This window comes from Lontra canadensis, unplaced genomic scaffold, assembly GCF_010015895.1.
Source record: "Lontra canadensis isolate GAN:19392208 unplaced genomic scaffold, GSC_riverotter_1.0 scaffold68, whole genome shotgun sequence".
Classification (NCBI taxonomy): domain Eukaryota; kingdom Metazoa; phylum Chordata; class Mammalia; order Carnivora; family Mustelidae; genus Lontra; species Lontra canadensis.
In genome coordinates this window covers 203776-221474 of record NW_022631062.1, presented here as the reverse complement: position 1 = coordinate 221474, position 17699 = coordinate 203776, and the positions used below count along the sequence as shown (strand labels likewise).

The 17699-nt window shown below is 43.8% G+C and overlaps 1 protein-coding gene across 1 annotated transcript in view; it reads right to left on the bottom strand.

The window, feature by feature from the left end:
- Positions 1 to 17699, bottom strand: part of PIR (pirin) — a 99067-nt gene that overhangs the window by 13633 nt on the left and 67735 nt on the right. Inside the window, 1 exon segment of the mRNA XM_032880267.1 lies at positions 9000 to 9044. Coding sequence (XP_032736158.1) covers positions 9000 to 9044 — 45 coding nt within the window.

The following is a 17699-nucleotide window of genomic DNA, read 5'->3' as shown; positions in this document are numbered from 1 at the left end:
CCTGAGCCACAGGCAGAGGCTTAACCCACTGGGCTACCCAGGCGCCTCCCAATCCCCGCCCCAAGCAAGAGTCCTTAACCTGGGGTCAGTGCAGTCCCGGGACCCATGGCTAGAACTCAGCAATCGCTGGAAGGTAGACAAAAACTTTCTTCTCATGAACACGGAGCTGAGATTCGGTCTTTCCTTTGGTCATGAATGTAGCCAACGACCACTGTGGTATTGGCTGGGCCACTGACTCCATCTCCAGTAGAGATCACAGGTGTTTTCCCCTCCTGTTACAGTGCCATGGCCATCTCAAAACACCCTTCATGGGAATCAGTGCTGAGAATGTAGAGTAGAGCTACTGCTCCATAGTGTTCTTTCAGATGTCATCCAAGAAGCACACCTAGAACTCTACTGCAAATTTCTGCTTCTAACATTTTAATGGTTTCATTGAATTAAAAACAGCAACAACAACAACACTGTTCAAGAGGTAGAGACTTGGCAAATGACAAAAGGGTCCATGGCACAAAATAAGATTAAGAACCTCTGTCCCAGAAGAAGGGGTGTGTTAGTCAATGTTTAACACTAGATTTCAGATAAAGGGCTAATATCCAAAATCTATAAAGAACTTATCAAACTCAACACTCAAAGAACAAATAATCCAATCAAAAAATGGGCAGAAGACATGAACAGTCATTTCTTCAAAGAAGACATCCAAATGGCCAACAGATGCATGAAACAGTGCTCAACATTGCTCGGCATCAGGGAAATACAAATAAAAACCACAGTGAGGGGCACCTGGGTGGCTCAGTGGGTTAAGCCTCTGCTTTTGGCTCAGGTCATGATCCCAGGGTCCTGGGATCGAGCCCCGTATTGGGCTCTCTGCTCAGCAGGGAGCCTGCCTCCTCCTGCCTCTCTGCCTGCCTCTCTGCCTACTTGTGATCTCTGTCAAATAAATAAATAAGATCTTTTTAAAAAATTAAAAAAAACCACAGTGAGATACCACCTCACACCAGTCAGAATGGCTAAAATTAACAAGTCAGGAAACAACAGATGTTGGCGAGGATGTGGAGAAAGGGGAACATTCCTACACTGTTGGTGGGAATGCAAGCTGGTGCAGCCACTCTGGAGAACAGCATGGAGGTTCCTCAAAAAGTTGAAAATAGAGCTACCCTCCAACACAGCAGTCATACTACTGGGTATTTACACTAAAGATACAAATGTAGTGATCCGAAGGGGCACATGCACCTGAGTGTTTATAGCAACAATGTCCACAGTAGCCAAACTATGGAAAGAACCTAGATGTCCATCAACAGGTGAATGGATAAAGAAGTGGTACACACACACACACACACACACACACACACACACACACACACAATGGAATACTATGCAGCCGTCAAAAAGTGAAATCATGCCATTTGCAGCAATGTGGATGGAACTAGAGGGTATTATGCTAAGTGAAGTAAGTCAATCAGTGAAAGATAATTATCATATGATCTCACTGATATGAGGAATTTGAGAGGCAGGGTGGGGGGCTTGGGGAGTAGGGAAGGAAAAAATGAAACAAGATGGGATCTGGAGGGAGACAAACCATAAGAGACTCTTTTTTTTAAAGTTTATTTGTTTGTTTGTTTGTTTATTTGACAGAGATCACAAGTAGGCAGAGAGGCAGGCAGAGAGAGGAAGGGAAGCAGGCTCCCTGCTGAGCAGAGAGCCCGATTTGGGGCTCGATCCCAGGACTCCGGGATCCTGATCAGAGCCAAAGGCAGAGGCTTTAACCCACTGAGCCACCCAGGCACCCCCATAAGAGACTCTTAATCTCACAAAACAAACTGAGGGTTGCTGGGGGGTGGACGGGTAGGGATGGGGTGGCGGGGTGATGGACATTGGGGAGGGTGTGTGCTATGGTGAGTGCTGTGAATTGCGTAAGCCTGATGAGTCACAGACCTGCACCCCGTAGACAAATAATACATTATTTGTCAATTTTAAAAAGACATTTAAAAAAGTAATTTGAGAAAAAGAAAGGATTAATGTAAATTTGAAATAGAATTACTGAATAAAATGTTTAACTGGAAAAAAAAAAAAAAAAGCTGGCTTTCCGGGAGGAGTGGGAGAATGAACCCAATTTGTAGCACGTGCTCATTTCCGTGGCGTAAAGGCTCCCACTGTGGTTAATTTCAAGTTACCAATGTGAGGTGTGAGGTCAGGGAAGAGATGCACGATCGGCCCCCTCCAGCCAGCGACAGTTGCCAGCGCACCACTAAAGGTCCTTTCTCTATCCAAGATTTAGGTCAGCAGGGGCCATGGAGGTGAATGAGAGGCCACTGTGGACTTTCTACTCATGCACGGATTTGGCAATAGAACAGAGGTCTGGGAGTCTAAGAATAATCTCACTTAGAACTGGTAATATCTTTAACTGTGCGATGAAGAAGCATTTGATTAAGGGTGCTTTACTGAGCACCCTGAGTGATGGACCATGTCTTTTATCTTCAACTCATTCATACAAAACACCCAAATACGTTACCCACAAGATCTACTCCTGGCCCCTCATTTTAGAAGGAACATTTTAGAGTGTCCCACTGAACAGAAGCCCCAACAACTTCTACAGCCCATCTCCTGTCGTTATGGAGTGGGCTGGCGAGGGACAACTCTCCACTAATGCAGAACTGGGTTCCTCTGCACCTTCTCGCAAGGGAGCTCACTTGACTGTGGTGTTCCCGGGTCTATGAGCAAACGTGAAATTGGAAACAAAGAGTTCATGTTTTCCTAAGAAAGCCAATCGTCACTTTATTTGGAACACCATTTCCACCCACCCTCTTTGCCGCTCAAAGGGAGGAATCATAGGGCTGATTCTGAAGCCATAAGCTTATGGCTGACCTTCGTTGTAGATGCTGGAGTCAGGTTTCCAGGTCATTCTAACTGTACCTTAAGCTTCTATATTGTTTTAGGAAACGTTTAAAACAGGATCCCCGAAAACAAAGACTGCTTCTGTCATCTTATCGTTTCTATGCTATTTCACCCACCTGGTTATCTCCTGAACCTAAAATTAGTCGCAAAGAAAATATACTTTATTGTGTTTGACTACTTTCAATTATACCAGAGCCAAATCAGATACTAAATAGTTTCCATCGAGAAGCTTCGCCAAGAATGTTGACTCTAAGAGGGCAGTGAAGGAAGATGTACTGGAAAACAATTGAACTGCAAAAGTTTGGTTTGCCGAAACAGTCCTGAAAGGGCAAAATACTTTAACACATATTTTCAAGTTAGTGCCGCGGTTTCAGTGTGTGATTAATCACTGGGCAAATTTTCCCCATATGCCTGATTTCCTTTCTCCTGTCTTTACAAGGACGCCCGTGCCAGTGATGGCACTTCCACTAGAGTCTGATTTCCTCAACTGTGTATGTACAGCCGAAGCCCCCTTATCTGATGCAATCAGGATCATTAACTGGAAAAGACAGTCGACTGCCTCCGACATTTTAAATTAAAGCGCAAATGTGCATACATTTGCCAATTTTTAGAAATACAGTCAAGGTGGGTCAGCTGATTGGACTGAAGCCCTGTCTCTCGAAAGCTACATGACTGCAACCACTGAAATCCTTCTAGATTACTAGTTGCCCCCATTCTCTTTCTTTCAAAATCCCTTTTTTAGCAATTCACTTTTACAAAGCATTTGGCTGAGTTCTAAAAATACCGACTCTTCTTTTTTTTTTTTTTTTAAGATTTTATTTATTTGAAAGACCGCAGGAATGGGGAGTGATGCGGAGGGGAAGAGGCAGAGGGAGAGGGAGAAGCAGGCTCCCTGCTGAGCAGGGAACCTGACCTTGGGGCTCTGTCCCAGGACCTGGATCAGGACTTGAGCTGAAGAGAGACGCTTAGCCAACTGAGCCCAACTCTTCTGATACCTACTTCATTAATTTTCATATTGCTTAATTAAAGTGCCTCATTGCAATCACAACTGCCTTTAAAGTTCAATTTGGTTGCAGGGAGTAGCAATGGGCAAGCAGACCAGGGTTGCCCGTTATCCTGGGTGTTCAAAGCACCTCACGCAAGGTATTCCTCATGGAAGGAACACACTGCTCAGTCCAGTTCATTCTAGGTGAGTGGAGGTCAATTCGGAGGGCTTCTAGCATTTCTCCCCTTTTACCGAGATCCAGGGTCCATGTCAAACTTAGTACCACCCAGAACCAGCAGCAAAGGGCTGAGCACAAACTAAGCATGAATAAATACTTACTTAAGTGAGTCTGACACATTTCACTACCTTCATAATAAGCCAGTTAGGTCTCATTTCAATAACCACAGACAAATATTTTTAGATTTCCAAATATACTTCCTCAGCCAAACAGTATACACGATACTGGTCCCTCTAGGAGACTGACATCCAAGCTGATAAACCATCCCACGCCGGAGGGCTACGGGATATAAACTCCTCTACCCTTTGATCTGTGTTAATGTCTAATGTCATTTTCATCTCAGCGCCAGGGAAGGGGTTCAGCACCAGTTTACTTGGCATCTACTTGCTTTCTGACTGTGTGGTTTTCAGTTTCTTTGTTTTCTTTTTCTTTTTATCATCTACTGACTGCACAGATGTCAGCTGAGGGCTGGTCAAAGGACTTGATGCCTCAGTAGAAGATGATTGTCAAAGATGTCACTCCAGTAATCTGTCATGTTGAAACCTCCACCTGTCCTTACTCAAAACTTACCAATATCTGTCTTTTAGGAACTTCCTGAATCAATTAATATTTTCAGTCCACCTGAATCTCCATTTTATGGAATCTCCCTAGATTACTTTCTCAACCCAAATGGCAGTCTCTTTATTCCAGCTCAATGCACACTTATAACATCTATTCCAACAGAATGGAGGTGCTCGGCATTTTGGAAAAGACAATTACTTGCTTATTGGTTCCTGCCACCTGTGGTTTGCTGGTGCCATCCAGGTTTTAAAAGCAAGATAAAAATGAGGCAATAAAGTCAGAACGCGTTTCCTGGATTCTCTCTTATAGCTTTTATACATCAGTACGTATTTAAGAGCTTTCGGGCTTTGTCTTTTTGTCTCTGGCGATTTGTGCTTGCCCTTTTGTTTTTCTCATTCACATCTCCGCGGGGGGCGGGGGGGGGGGGGGGAGGGTAAGCAGGAAGGGAAGAAGATAAAATTCAAATGAGATCATTTGGCCAGTCACTGATTGGCTAAAGCAGAGTCCCCAGACGCCAGTATGCGAGTTGGATTCTCTCCACCGTCCAGTTTACCCGGGACAGATGCAAGTCCGCTCCAACGCAGCACACTGTGACCCCATTTCCTGCCAGATGTTTTGCACTAGTGGCCCAGTCATGAGAGGGGACCAGGGCAGTGACTAGAAACGGCTCAGAAAACTCCTGCCTTCTCAAGAAAAACAAGGGGATGTACAGATCAGTCTTACCCCTTCGGTTGTTGAGCTTTTCACTTGTTAAATTCTTGGACTAAAGGTCTGCTAGGAAACAGGGCTCTAACTACTGATGAAAACAGGTTTTGAGTGGGCACCTGGGTGGCTCAGTCAGTTAAGCTTCTGCCTTCGGCTCAAGGAAAAGGATAGAGCCCAACTTGGGGTTCCCTGCTTAGCGGGGAGCCAGCTTCTCCCTCTGTCCCTTCCCCCTGCTCCTGCCCACACAGGCACACAGGTGCGCTCTTCCTCTCAAATAAAATCTTTAAAAAATATTTTATTTATTTACTTGACACAGAAACACAGCAAGAGAGGGAACACAAGCAAGGGGAGTGGGAGAGAGAGAGAAGCAGGCTTCCTGCTGAGCATGGAGCCTGATGTGGGGTTCAATTCCAGGACCTGATCCCAGGACCCTGGCATCATGACCTGAGCTGAAGGCAGATGCTTCACCACTGAGCCACCCAGGCGCCCCCCAAAATCTTAAAAAACAGGTTTTGAAGGGAGGAGGATGAGGGGATGGGCAAAATGGATGAAGGGAAGCGGGAGGTACAGGCTTCCAGTTACAGAAGGACTAAGTCACAGGGATGAAATGCACAGCATTCACAATCAAGCAATCAATCAATCAAAAATTTGGGGGGGGAGGCACAGCATGGGGAATACAGGCCTTGATATCAGAATAGTGTTGGATGGTGACAGCTGGGAGCACCAGGTGTGGTGAGCACTGTAAGGACCTATTTAGCTAGAGGCTTCCATCAAGGTTAAAACAATAATGTGTTTAACCCTTAAACTGTCCCTGCTTCCCTTCCCCCAGGTGCTTTACTTAAAAACAAGTCCCAGAAACCAGCTCCAGGTAATAAAGCCCAGATATAAGGGTGGGTCAGGCCAGGTGGAGACATTGATCAGTGGGGGGTTGCATACTGTCTCCCTAGCTACCAAGGAGTATGGGCCCCCCGCCCTTTGGGAGCCTTTTTGGTGCCAATCCTAACCAAGGTGTGATAGGCTATTTCAAATGTCCACTAGGGTAAATTATAATTCAGTCGGTCACCTAGCATCACTGTGGAGTTTCCTGTGTGTGTTATAATTTCATTGGCCACCTGTGCGTGGCCAGGCCTGACCGCAAGGCCTTTGACCTTAAAAGCTAGTCTGTGAAACAGAGAAGGGTCGCCCTCTCTTGTAAGAGGTGGGTCCCCGAACGTTCAGTTTGATTCTTGATGTTTGGCGTGAAATAAAGCTTTGCTTGACCTTCGCTTTGTATCAGTCTCGCTCCTTTAATCACGGACCCAGTTTGGAGGGCATAACAAGCACAGCATCACCTACAGACCTGTTGAATCGCTATGTGGTACCCTTGAAACTAATGTCACGTGAGCGTCAACCATACTCCGAATAAAAAAAACAGGTTTTGAAGATTATTTGTTAACCTTTTTCTCCGCGTCATCCTCCACACCACCATTTAAACCAAAATCAAATAGGTGCTTCTGTAGCGTTCCAGAAGCTAAGAAAGTTTTCTATCTCTGTAGATGGCTGAAATGTATCAAAATAATAGCATTTTGTGACACATGAAAAAGACACGCAATTCAAGCTTCAGTGGCCACCACAAGGGCTTCCAGATTACTGGATTACTGCAGCTGCTTTTGTGAGGGGAGGGCTGGAAAGAGTCCTTGACAACTGAAACTGTCTGGTCCACAAAGACGAAAGTATTTATTATCTTGGCCTTTATAACAAGTTTGCTACCCCTGCCTTTTCTCATTCTACACAAACATTTCTGCTCTCCTTACCACCTCGGAATTCACATGCTCTCTTTGTTACTTTTCATTTGTGTAGGTTATTTTGTTTCTCTTGAAATCCTAAATTAATGGGCGCTACTGCCACAAAACCAGTCTGGACTCTCCACATGTATCAAGTACGTTGTGACACTCAAGATTTTCAAAAGCTCTTAAAACAGTTGATGCTTCGCCTCTTTCAGATGGTTAATAGAGTTTAATTGTGATACTTGTGATATTACTACTAATTTTTCTCATGTTTTTTTCAAATGCTGAAAGAAATGAATTTTGCTTCTGACCCGTAATTGAAATGCTATTCAGTGAAAGAGGAACTAAGGCCATTTTTACTGTATAAAATCAAAATACATGGATTTGTATTACCACTATTTTCCAGGAGAGTAATTTGAGGCAACTGAACTCTTTCAGAGATTATGAAGAATGGTTTAAGTGGCTCTGGGGGTCGCCTTCAAGTTCGGAGCAGATGTTATCAATAAGGCAGCGGTCGGGGCTGTATCACCCCAGGAGGTGGCCATATAGGGGCCTTGTGAGGTTGAGTGGCACACATCACTGTCATGAGGGGCAGGGCGGGGGAGGCTAATTCTCTTAGTTCCAGTTTTCCCAGCTGCACTGTCTGGGATGCATATTTAAGGGGCAAAGAATTTACCCAAATTTGGACACAGGCAACAACAGTCCAGGAACTGAGAGAGTTAGGTCAGGGAAAAAGGACAAAGAAGAGTGTGCTCTCAAGCCTGTGCCCATTGTGGGTGGCTGGGACATAAGCCCATGGGGAAAGACTTGGAAAGGCCTCACAACACACAGCCCTCCGTTATCCCACCTGAGGGATGAGGTAGCTTCTGGAAATGTCAGTTCCCCAGCACCTCTATCCTGCCCTGTTTGGGGCAAAGAGAGCAGCTTTCCCCATTTCAGAGACAGCTTCAGGCCATGAGACACAGATACTCCCGGTGAGTTGGGAGTTGTCAGTGGGCATGTGGAGATGAGCATCGGGGGTGTGGGGAGGGCACCTAGAGCATCTGCGACAGCAGTGTTCCGTCGGCCCACAGAGAGAAGTGCCTGACCCCTGTGCCGCTTCCAGGATGACAGGGCGGGTGGGGATAGATGCAGCAGAAGCCAGCCTACAGGCTGGACTGGGAAAGACAAGTTCAATGGTGGAGCTGCCGAGTTGTCACTGTACAAAGATTATGGAGAGCAGCATGGGAAACAGGATTGGGGAGTCCTTGGTTCTGGTCCCGGGTCCACCAAGGCATAATCGTGGCAAGTTATATAACTTCCGTTAGACTTCACTTTTGTCATCTATAAAATGACAGTTGGTTGAGTCTTGAAATGGACCTCCTAGACTAGCCTCAGCAAGAGACGCGTATACAACCCTTAAAATAAGAAAAGACCAACTTCAAGATTTCTCAGCGGCACCTGGGACTGCAAATTCACCTCCGTCCGCCTCCCAGGAGACAGATTCCTGCTCCCCTTAGCCCGTTAGAGCCCCATCCATTAGAGCCCCATCCATCGATCAGCACAGAGATCGCCAACCTCTTAACAAGGATGTCAACCCACAAGATCATGCCTGGACCTCGCATCCACACACAGGCCACAGTAAAATGGTGGCTGTTGTGCGTTCATATTCCCCTCCCTCCCTGAACATGCTGGAAGCTGAGACGTGCCCTGTCCTGGGCTTGCCGGGACGTACTAGGATGTAGAAAGGGCTGGTGCTGGACAAGAAGGCAGCACAATACTGGATGACATGAGAGGTTTCATCTTGCTTTCTCCCCCTTCAGTCCTTCAAATTACAGTGCAGTTGAATCCAAACAACATCGTCATCACTTACCAATATGCACATTTCCAGATATGGTGTAAATGAAGTTTGTCCATCCTGAAAAAGAACCAGCAATGTTAAAAGGTTAGCGTCCATAATGCCAAAAGGAACAAAGATATAAGAATATATTCAACCAATCTCTAGGAAATATAAAAACATCTAACAGATATGAAAGATAAATTGAGATGAAATCCTTTATTTTCTCGTAGATGCACAGTTAAAATTTAAACTTCTGTGAGCTGTTAAAAACACACGCTCCCACATGCGTGCATGCATGGACGCACGTATACATGTACCCCTAACCCTAAAGGATTTGGCCCACCATGTTTTATATCCACCCAAGTAGGCAGTATACAGCTACTGCAACTACACAGCCATATGGCAACAGCTGTATTAACTGTCCCCTCCAGTTTTAACGTCACACTGATAACCACAACACCCCAGTCTCGCTTATCTTTAGTTCATTGTATATCCAGGTAGTTTCAAGTGGGAAGAAAATTCTAGAAACACACTTTACTTAGTTGTACTTGAGTCTCTAGTGAACTCATTCCTCTTCATCTATCCTAAAATGGAGGATCAGTTCCAGGGATTTGGGGATGCACAATCTTTGCGGTACATGTGGGGTTCAGATGGTCTGTGCACTTGCTGGAACTACATACCCAATTTTTCAAGTGTGTGTGCTTTTCTGTGATGTTATACAGCATTCAGCAGACTCCCACTGTGACCCATGGGGCCAAGAGCTCATAACCACAGACAACCTGCCTCTTGCTCTCCCAGTGCCAGGCAGCACTGGGTTTCCATGGGTCTTTGTACCCATGACCCAGAAGGGATGCTGCAGGGCCACCAGGAGACATGAATCCAGGAATGGCAAACTCAAAGCAGAAGCATCTGTGTGCCTTCAGTGGAAAAGGAGAAGATGTGGGATGGTAGAGTTCAAGGTGGAAGGGCAGGGCCCAGACTGAAGCCCGTGTGAGTCACCGTGGTGACACAGGGAACAAAGCAAAGGCAGGTGTGGAAGTATCACGGAGGACAACATATACTCTAGGGTTGCGGGTGTGAGGCCAGGTGGGTTGAAACACACACAAGTGAAGGTGTAACTGATAACACTTGACATCTACCCAGTCTGGTTAAGAAAATCCAACGGATGGCAAAACAAACCAAGACACTTAGGTGGACGCCAGAGGAGGTCTTTTCACCCTCCCACTGCCCAGTTTTTCCTCTCTGAGATTTCACCAGCCTCAGCTGAAGGCCTCTGGAAGTAATTTGACTTGCTGATGGCTCACTCCCCCTTGTTCTCCCTACGTCTGGACCCATATGCTCAGTCTCCATGCACGTAGCCAACAACACTCACTCCCGCACATGCGCTGTGGGCAGAGTCACTGGGATGAAGAAGGCCCAGCTGGAATGTGTGAGTTGTGCAATTTGGTTCAGGGAGGTTCATAATGCAGAAAGCCCAGGCCAGTGATCCACAGCCCACTTCCACGTGTGTTATCGGGCCAGCTGGGCTCTACTACAGAACAGCCCTCTCTGCTTTCTCATGGCGGCTCAAACGCTCCAGTCCTACTGGACCTGATGTGAACCATAATTCTGCAGCAAAACCTCTTTCCTCGCTGACTTTTTATTTAAAAAAAAACATCCACCACTGAACATTGTTTACATTGATTTTTCAAAGTGCAAACATCTTTGCTGTGTTTCTCTGATTAAAAAAAAACCCTCAGGAGTCAAGATGGCGGAGAAGTAGCAGCTGAGACTACTTCAGGTAGCGGGAGATCAGCTAGATAGCTTATCTAAAGATTGCAAACACCTACAAATCCAACGGGAGATCGAAGAGAAGAAGAACAGAAATTCTAGAAACAGAAAATCAACCACTTTCTGAAAGGCAGGACTGGCGGAGAAGTGAATCCAAAGCGACGGGAAGACAGACCGCGGGGGGAGGGGCCGGCTCCCGGCAAGCGGCGGAGCCACGGAGCACAAAATCGGGACTTTTAAAAGTCTGTTCCGCTGAGGGACATCGCTCCAGAGGCTTAACCGGGGTGAAGCCCACGCGGGGCCAGTGTGGCCTCAGGTCCCGCAGGGTCACAGAAGGATCGGGGGTGTCTGAGTGTCGCAGAGCTCACAGGTATTAGAACGGGGAAGCCGGCTACAGAGACGGAGCCGAGGAGTGACTCTCAGCTCGGGGTTACCTTGGACCGGTCGCAGGCTCGGTGAGCTCGGAGCGCGGCCGGAGGCCAGGGTGACGGGAGCAATTGGGCGCTGTTCTCTGAGGGCGCACTGAGGAGTGGGGCCCCGGGCTCTCGGCTCCTCCAGGCCGGAGACTGGGAGGCCGCCATCTTCCTTCCCGTCCTCCGGACTCTACGGAAAGCGCTCAGGGAACAAAAGCTCCCGAAAGCGAACCCGAGCGGATTACTCAGCCCGGCCCCTGGTAAAGGCGGTGTGACTCCGCCTGGGGCAAAGACGCTTGAGAATCACTACAACAGGCCCCTCCCCCAGAAGATCAACAAGAAACCCAGCCGGGACCAAGTTCACCTACCAAGGAGTGCAGTTTCAATACCAAGGAGAGCAGCGGAATTCCAGAGGAGGAGAAAGCAAAGCACGGAACTCGTGGCTTTCTCCCCATGATTCTTTAGCCTTGCAGTTAATTTAATTTTTTTTTTCTTTTTCAATTTTCTTTTTCTTCTGCTAATTTTTTTTAACTTTTACCCTTTTCTTTTTTAATGTTTTTTAACTAGTTTATCTAATATATATATATATATGTATTTTCTTTTATATATTTTTTCTTTATTCATTCTCTTTTTTTAATTGTTTTTTTTTTCTGAACCTCTTTTTATCCCCTTTCTCCCCCCCACGATTTGGGATCTCTTCTGATTTGGTTAAAGCATATATTCCTGGGGTCTTTGCCACCCTTTTAGTATTTTACTTGCTCCTTCATATAATCTTATCTGGACAAAATGACAAGACGGAAATATTCACCACAAAAAAAAAAAAAAAAGAACAAGAGGCAGTACCAAAGGCTAGGGACCTAATCAATACAGACATTGGTAATATGTCAGATCTAGAGTTCAGAATGACGATTCTCAAGGTTCTAGCCGGGCTCAAAAAAGGCATGGAAGATATTAGAGAAACCATCTTGGGAGATATAAAAGCCCTTTCTGGAGAAATAAAAGAACTAAAATCTAACCAAATTGAAATCAAAAAAGCTATTAATGAGGTGCAATCAAAAATGGAGCTTCTCACTGCTAGGATAAATGAGGCAGAAGAAAGAATTAGCGATATAGAAGACAAAATGACAGAGAATAAAGAAGCTGAGCAAAAGAGGGACAAACAGCTACTGCTCCACGAGGGCAGAATTCGAGAGATAAGTGACACCATAAGACGAAACAACATTAGAATAATTGGGATTCCAGAAGAAGAAGAAAGAGAGAGGGGAGCAGAAGGTATATTGGAGAAAATTATTGGAGAGAATTTCCCCAATATGGCAAAGGGAACAAGCATCAAAATCCAGGAGGTGCAGAGAACCCCCCTCAAAATCAACAAGAATAGGTCCACACCCCGTCACCTAATAGTAAAATTTACAAGTCTTAGTGACAAAGAGAAAATCCTGAAAGCAGCCCGGGAAAAGAAGTCTGTAACATACAATGGTAAAAATATTAGATTCGCAGCAGACTTATCCACAGACACCTGGCAGGCCAGATAGAGCTGGCATAATATATTCAGAGTACTAAACGAGAAAAACATGCAGCCAAGAATACTATATCCAGCTAGGCTATCATTGGAAATAGAAGGAGAGATTAAAAGCTTCCAGGACAAACAAAAAACTGAAAGAATTTGCAAACACCAAGCCAGCTCTACAGGAAATATTGAAAGGGGTCCTCTAAGCAAAGAGAGAACCTAAAAGTAGTAGATCAGAAAGGAACAGAAACAATATACAATAGCAGTCACCTTACAGGCAATACAATGGCACTAAATTCATATCTCTCAATAGTTACCCTGAATGTTAATGGGCTAAATGCCCCAATCAAAAGACACAGGGTATCAGAATGGATAAAAAAACAAAACCCATCTATATGTTGCCTACAAGAAACTCATTTTAAACCCGAAGACACTTTCAGATTTAAAGTGAGGGGGTGGAAAAGAATTTACCATGCTAATGGACATCAGAAGAAAGCAGGAGTGGCAATCCTTATATCAGATCACTTAGATTTTAAACCAAAGACTATAATAAGAGATGAAGATGGACACTATATCATACTCAAAGGATCTGTCCAACAAGAAGATCTAACAATTGTAAATATCTATGCCCCTAACGTGGGAGCAGCCAACTATATAAACCAATTAATAACAAAATCAAAGAAACACATCGACAATCATACAATAATAGTAGGGGACTTTAACACTCCCCTCACTGAAATGGACAGATCATCCAAGCAAAAGATCAACAAGGAAATAAAGGCCTTAAATGACACACTGGACCAGATGGACATCACAGATATATTCAGAACATTTCATCCCAAAGCAACAGAATACACATTCTTCTCTAGTGCACATGGAACATTCTCCAGAATAGATCACATCCTTGGTTCTAAATCAGGTCTTAACTGTTATCAAAAAATTGGGATCATTCCCTGCATATTTTCAGACCACAATGCTCTGAAGCTAGAACTCAATCGCAAGAGGAAATTTGGAAAGAACCCAAATATATGGCGACTAAACAGCATCCTTCTAAAGAATGAATGGGTCAACCAGGAAATTAAAGAAGAATTGAAAAAATTCATGGAAACAAATGATAATGAAAACACAACGGTTCAAAATCTGTGGGACACAACAAAGGCAGTCCTGAGAGGAAAATATATAGCGGTACAAGCCTTTCTCAAGAAACAAGAAAGGTCTCAGGTACACAACCTAACCCTACACCTAAAGGAGCTGGAGAAAGAACAAGAAAGAAACCCTAAACCCAGCAGGAGAAGAGAAATCATAAAGATCAGAGCAGAAATCAATGAAATAGAAACCAAAAAAACAATAGAACAAATCAACGAAACTAGGAGCTGGTTCTTTGAAAGAATTAATAAGATTGATAAATCCCTGGCCAGACTTCTCAAAAAGAAGAAAGGACCCAAATAAATAAAATCATGAATGAAAGAGGACAGATCACAACTAACACCAAAGAAATACAGACAATTATAAGAACATACTATGAGCAACTCTACGCCAACAAATTTGACAATCTGGAAGAAATGGATGCATTCCTAGAGACATATAAACTACCACAACTGAACCAGGAAGAAATAGCCTGAACAGACCCATAACCAGTAAGGAGATTGAAACAGTCATCAAAAATCTCCAAACAAACAAAAGCCCAGGGCCAGACGGCTTCCCGGGGGAATTCTACCAAACATTTAAAGAAGAACTAATTCCTATTCTCCTGAGACTGTTCCAAAAAATAGAAATGGAAGGAAAACTTCCAAACTCATTTTATGAGGCCAGCATCACCTTGATCCCCAAACCAGACAAGGATCCCATCAAAAAAGAGAACTACAGACCAATATCCTTGATGAACACAGATGCAAAAATTCTCACCAAAATACTAGCCAATAGGATTCAACAGTACATTAAAAGGATTATTCACCACGACCAAGTGGGATTTATTCCAGAGCTGCAAGGTTGGTTCAACATCCGCAAATCAATCAATGTGATAAAACACATTAATAAAAGAAAGAACAGGAACCATATGATACTCTCAATAGATGCTGAAAAAGCATTTGACAAAGTACAGCATCCCTTCCTGATCAAAACTCTTCAAAGTGTAGGGATAGAGGGCACATACCTCAATATTATCAAAGCCATCTACGAAAAACCCACCGCAAATATCATTCTCAATGGAGAAAAACTGAAAGCTTTTCCGCTAAGGTCAGGAACACGGCAGGGATGTCCATTATCACCACTGCTATTCAACATAGTACTAGAAGTCCTAGCCTCAGCAATCAGACAACAAAAGGAAATTAAAGGCATCCAAATTGACAAAGAAGATGTCAAACTATCACTCTTTGCAGATGATATGATACTATATGTGGAAAACCCAAAAGACTCCACTCCAAAACTCCTAGAACTAGAATAGGAATTCAGTAAAGTGTCAGGATATAAAATCAATGCACAGAAATCAGTTGCATTTCTCTACACCAACAAGACAGAAGAAAGAGAAATTAAGGAGTCAATACCATTTACAATTGCATCCAAGACTATAAGATACCTAGGAATAAACCTAACCAAAGAGGCTAAGAATCTATACTCAGAAAACTATAAAGTACTCATGAAAGAAATTGAGGAAGACACAAAGAAATGGAAAAATGTTCCATGCTCCTGGATTGGAAGAATAAATATTGTGAAAATGTCTATGCTACCTAAAGCAATCTACACATTTAATGCAATTCCTATCAAAATACCATCCATTTTTTCAAAGAAATGGAACAAATAATCCTAAAATTTATATGGCACCAGAAAAGACCTCGAATAGCCAAAGGAATATTGAAAAAGAAAGCCAAAGTTGGTGGCATCACAATTCTGGACTTCAAGCTCTACTACAAAGCTGTCATCATCAAGACAGTATGGTACTGGCACAAAAACAGACACATAGATCAATGGAACAGAATAGAGAGCCCAGAAATAGACCCTCAACTCTATGGTCAACTAATCTTCGACAAAGCAGGAAAGAATATCCAATGGAAAAAAGACAGCCTCTTCAATAAATGGTGTTGGGAAAATTGGACAGCCACATGCAGAAAAATGAAATTGGACCATTTCCTTACACCACACATGAAAATATACTCAAAATGGATGAAGGACCTCAATGTAAGAAAGGAATCCATCAAAATCCTTGAGGAAAACACAGGCAGCAACCTCTTCGACCTCAGCCGCAGCAACATCTTCCTAGGAACACCGCCAAAGGCAAGGGAAGCAAGGGCAAAAATGAACTATTGGGATTTCATCAAGATCAAAAGCTTTCGCATAGCAAAGGAAACACTTAACAAAACCAAAAGACAACTGACAGAATGGGAGAAGATATTTGCAAACGACATATCACATAAAGGGCTAGTGTCCAAAATCTATAAAGAACTTAGCAAACTCAACACACAAAGACCAAATAATCCAATCAAGAAATAGGCAGAAGACATGAACAGACATTTCTGCAAAGAAGACATCCAGATGGCCAACAGACACATGAAAAAGTGCTCCGTATCACTCGGCATCAGGGAAATACAAATCAAAACCACAACGAGATATCACCTCACACCAGTCAGAATGGCTAAAATTGACAAGTCAGGAGATGACAGATGCTGGAGAGGATGTGGAGAAAGGGGAAACCTCCTACACTCTTGGTGGGAATGCAAGCTGGTGCAACCACTCTGGAAAACAGCATGGAGATTCCTCAAAATGTTGAAAATAGAACTACCCTATGACCCAGTGATTGCACTACTGGGTATTTACCCTAAAGATACAAGCGTAGTGATCCGAAGGGGCACGTGCACCCGAATGTTTATAGCAGCAAAGTCTACAATAGCCAAACTACGGAAAGAACCTAGATATCCATCAACAGTTGAATGGATAAAGAAGATGTGGTATATATACACAATGGAATACTATGCAGCCATCAAAAGAAATGAAATCTTGCCATTTGCGACGATGTGGATGGAACTAGAGGGTATCATGCTTAGCGAAATAAGTCAATTGGAGAAAGACAACTATCATATGATCTCCCTGATATGAGGAAGTGGAGATGCACCATGGGGGGTTAAGGAGGGAGGAGAAGAATAAATGAAACAAGATGGGATTGGGAGGGAGACAAACCATAAGTGACTCTTAATCTCACAAAACAAACTGAGGGTTGCTGGGGGGAGGGAGTTTGTGAGAGGGGGGTGGGGTCATGGACACTGGGGAGGGTATGTGCTATGGTGAGTGCTGTGAAGTGTGTAAACCTGGCGATTCACAGACCAGTACCCCTGGGGATAAAAATATATGTTTATAAAAAATAAAAAAATTTTAAAAACCCTCATACACATAAATTTCAAACATATTTTAAGACTTGGAAGTGTGCAATCTCTAAATTGAAAATCTTTCTGAAATCTTCATCCTTGGCCCGACATCAATATAGTTAGCAATTTGATATTTTATGTTTTCAGTTTTTTTGTTTTCTGTGCTATATATCATTTGCTTAAAAGCCTGAACAAACTCAATGTTCTATTCTGAATACCTTTCCATGTCAAAACAGAGAAATAACTCATCCTCAGGAAAGACTGCAAAGCATTCCAGTGGAAGGACGCATCATAATTTACGCAACCAAGCCCCTCTTTGTGCTGGAAAGGTACTAAAAAATTAAGGGCTTCTGAGTTCGACAAAACCTCAAAGCTCTCAATTGCTCAACTGGGTTTTTACTGAGGTTTACTGTGATTGTCCTAATCTCATTTCTTCTCTGCCCTCTGTGCTTCATTCCTACTCACCCTCCAAACAGAAAACTACGCCACACAGAATTGCCATTGGCCTGTTTTCTGTTTTATCTTTATCCATGATCCAGAAGGATCAAACATTTGCTCAAAGTCATGGCCAGGTCAATGGAGTAAGTGCATTCACCTATGTTTGCCCCTTGCAAAAGCCTTCTATTAGCTTACAGAGCCCATCCTCACCAGCAGTAACAAAATTCATGTTACTGGGGGGAAGGCGCAC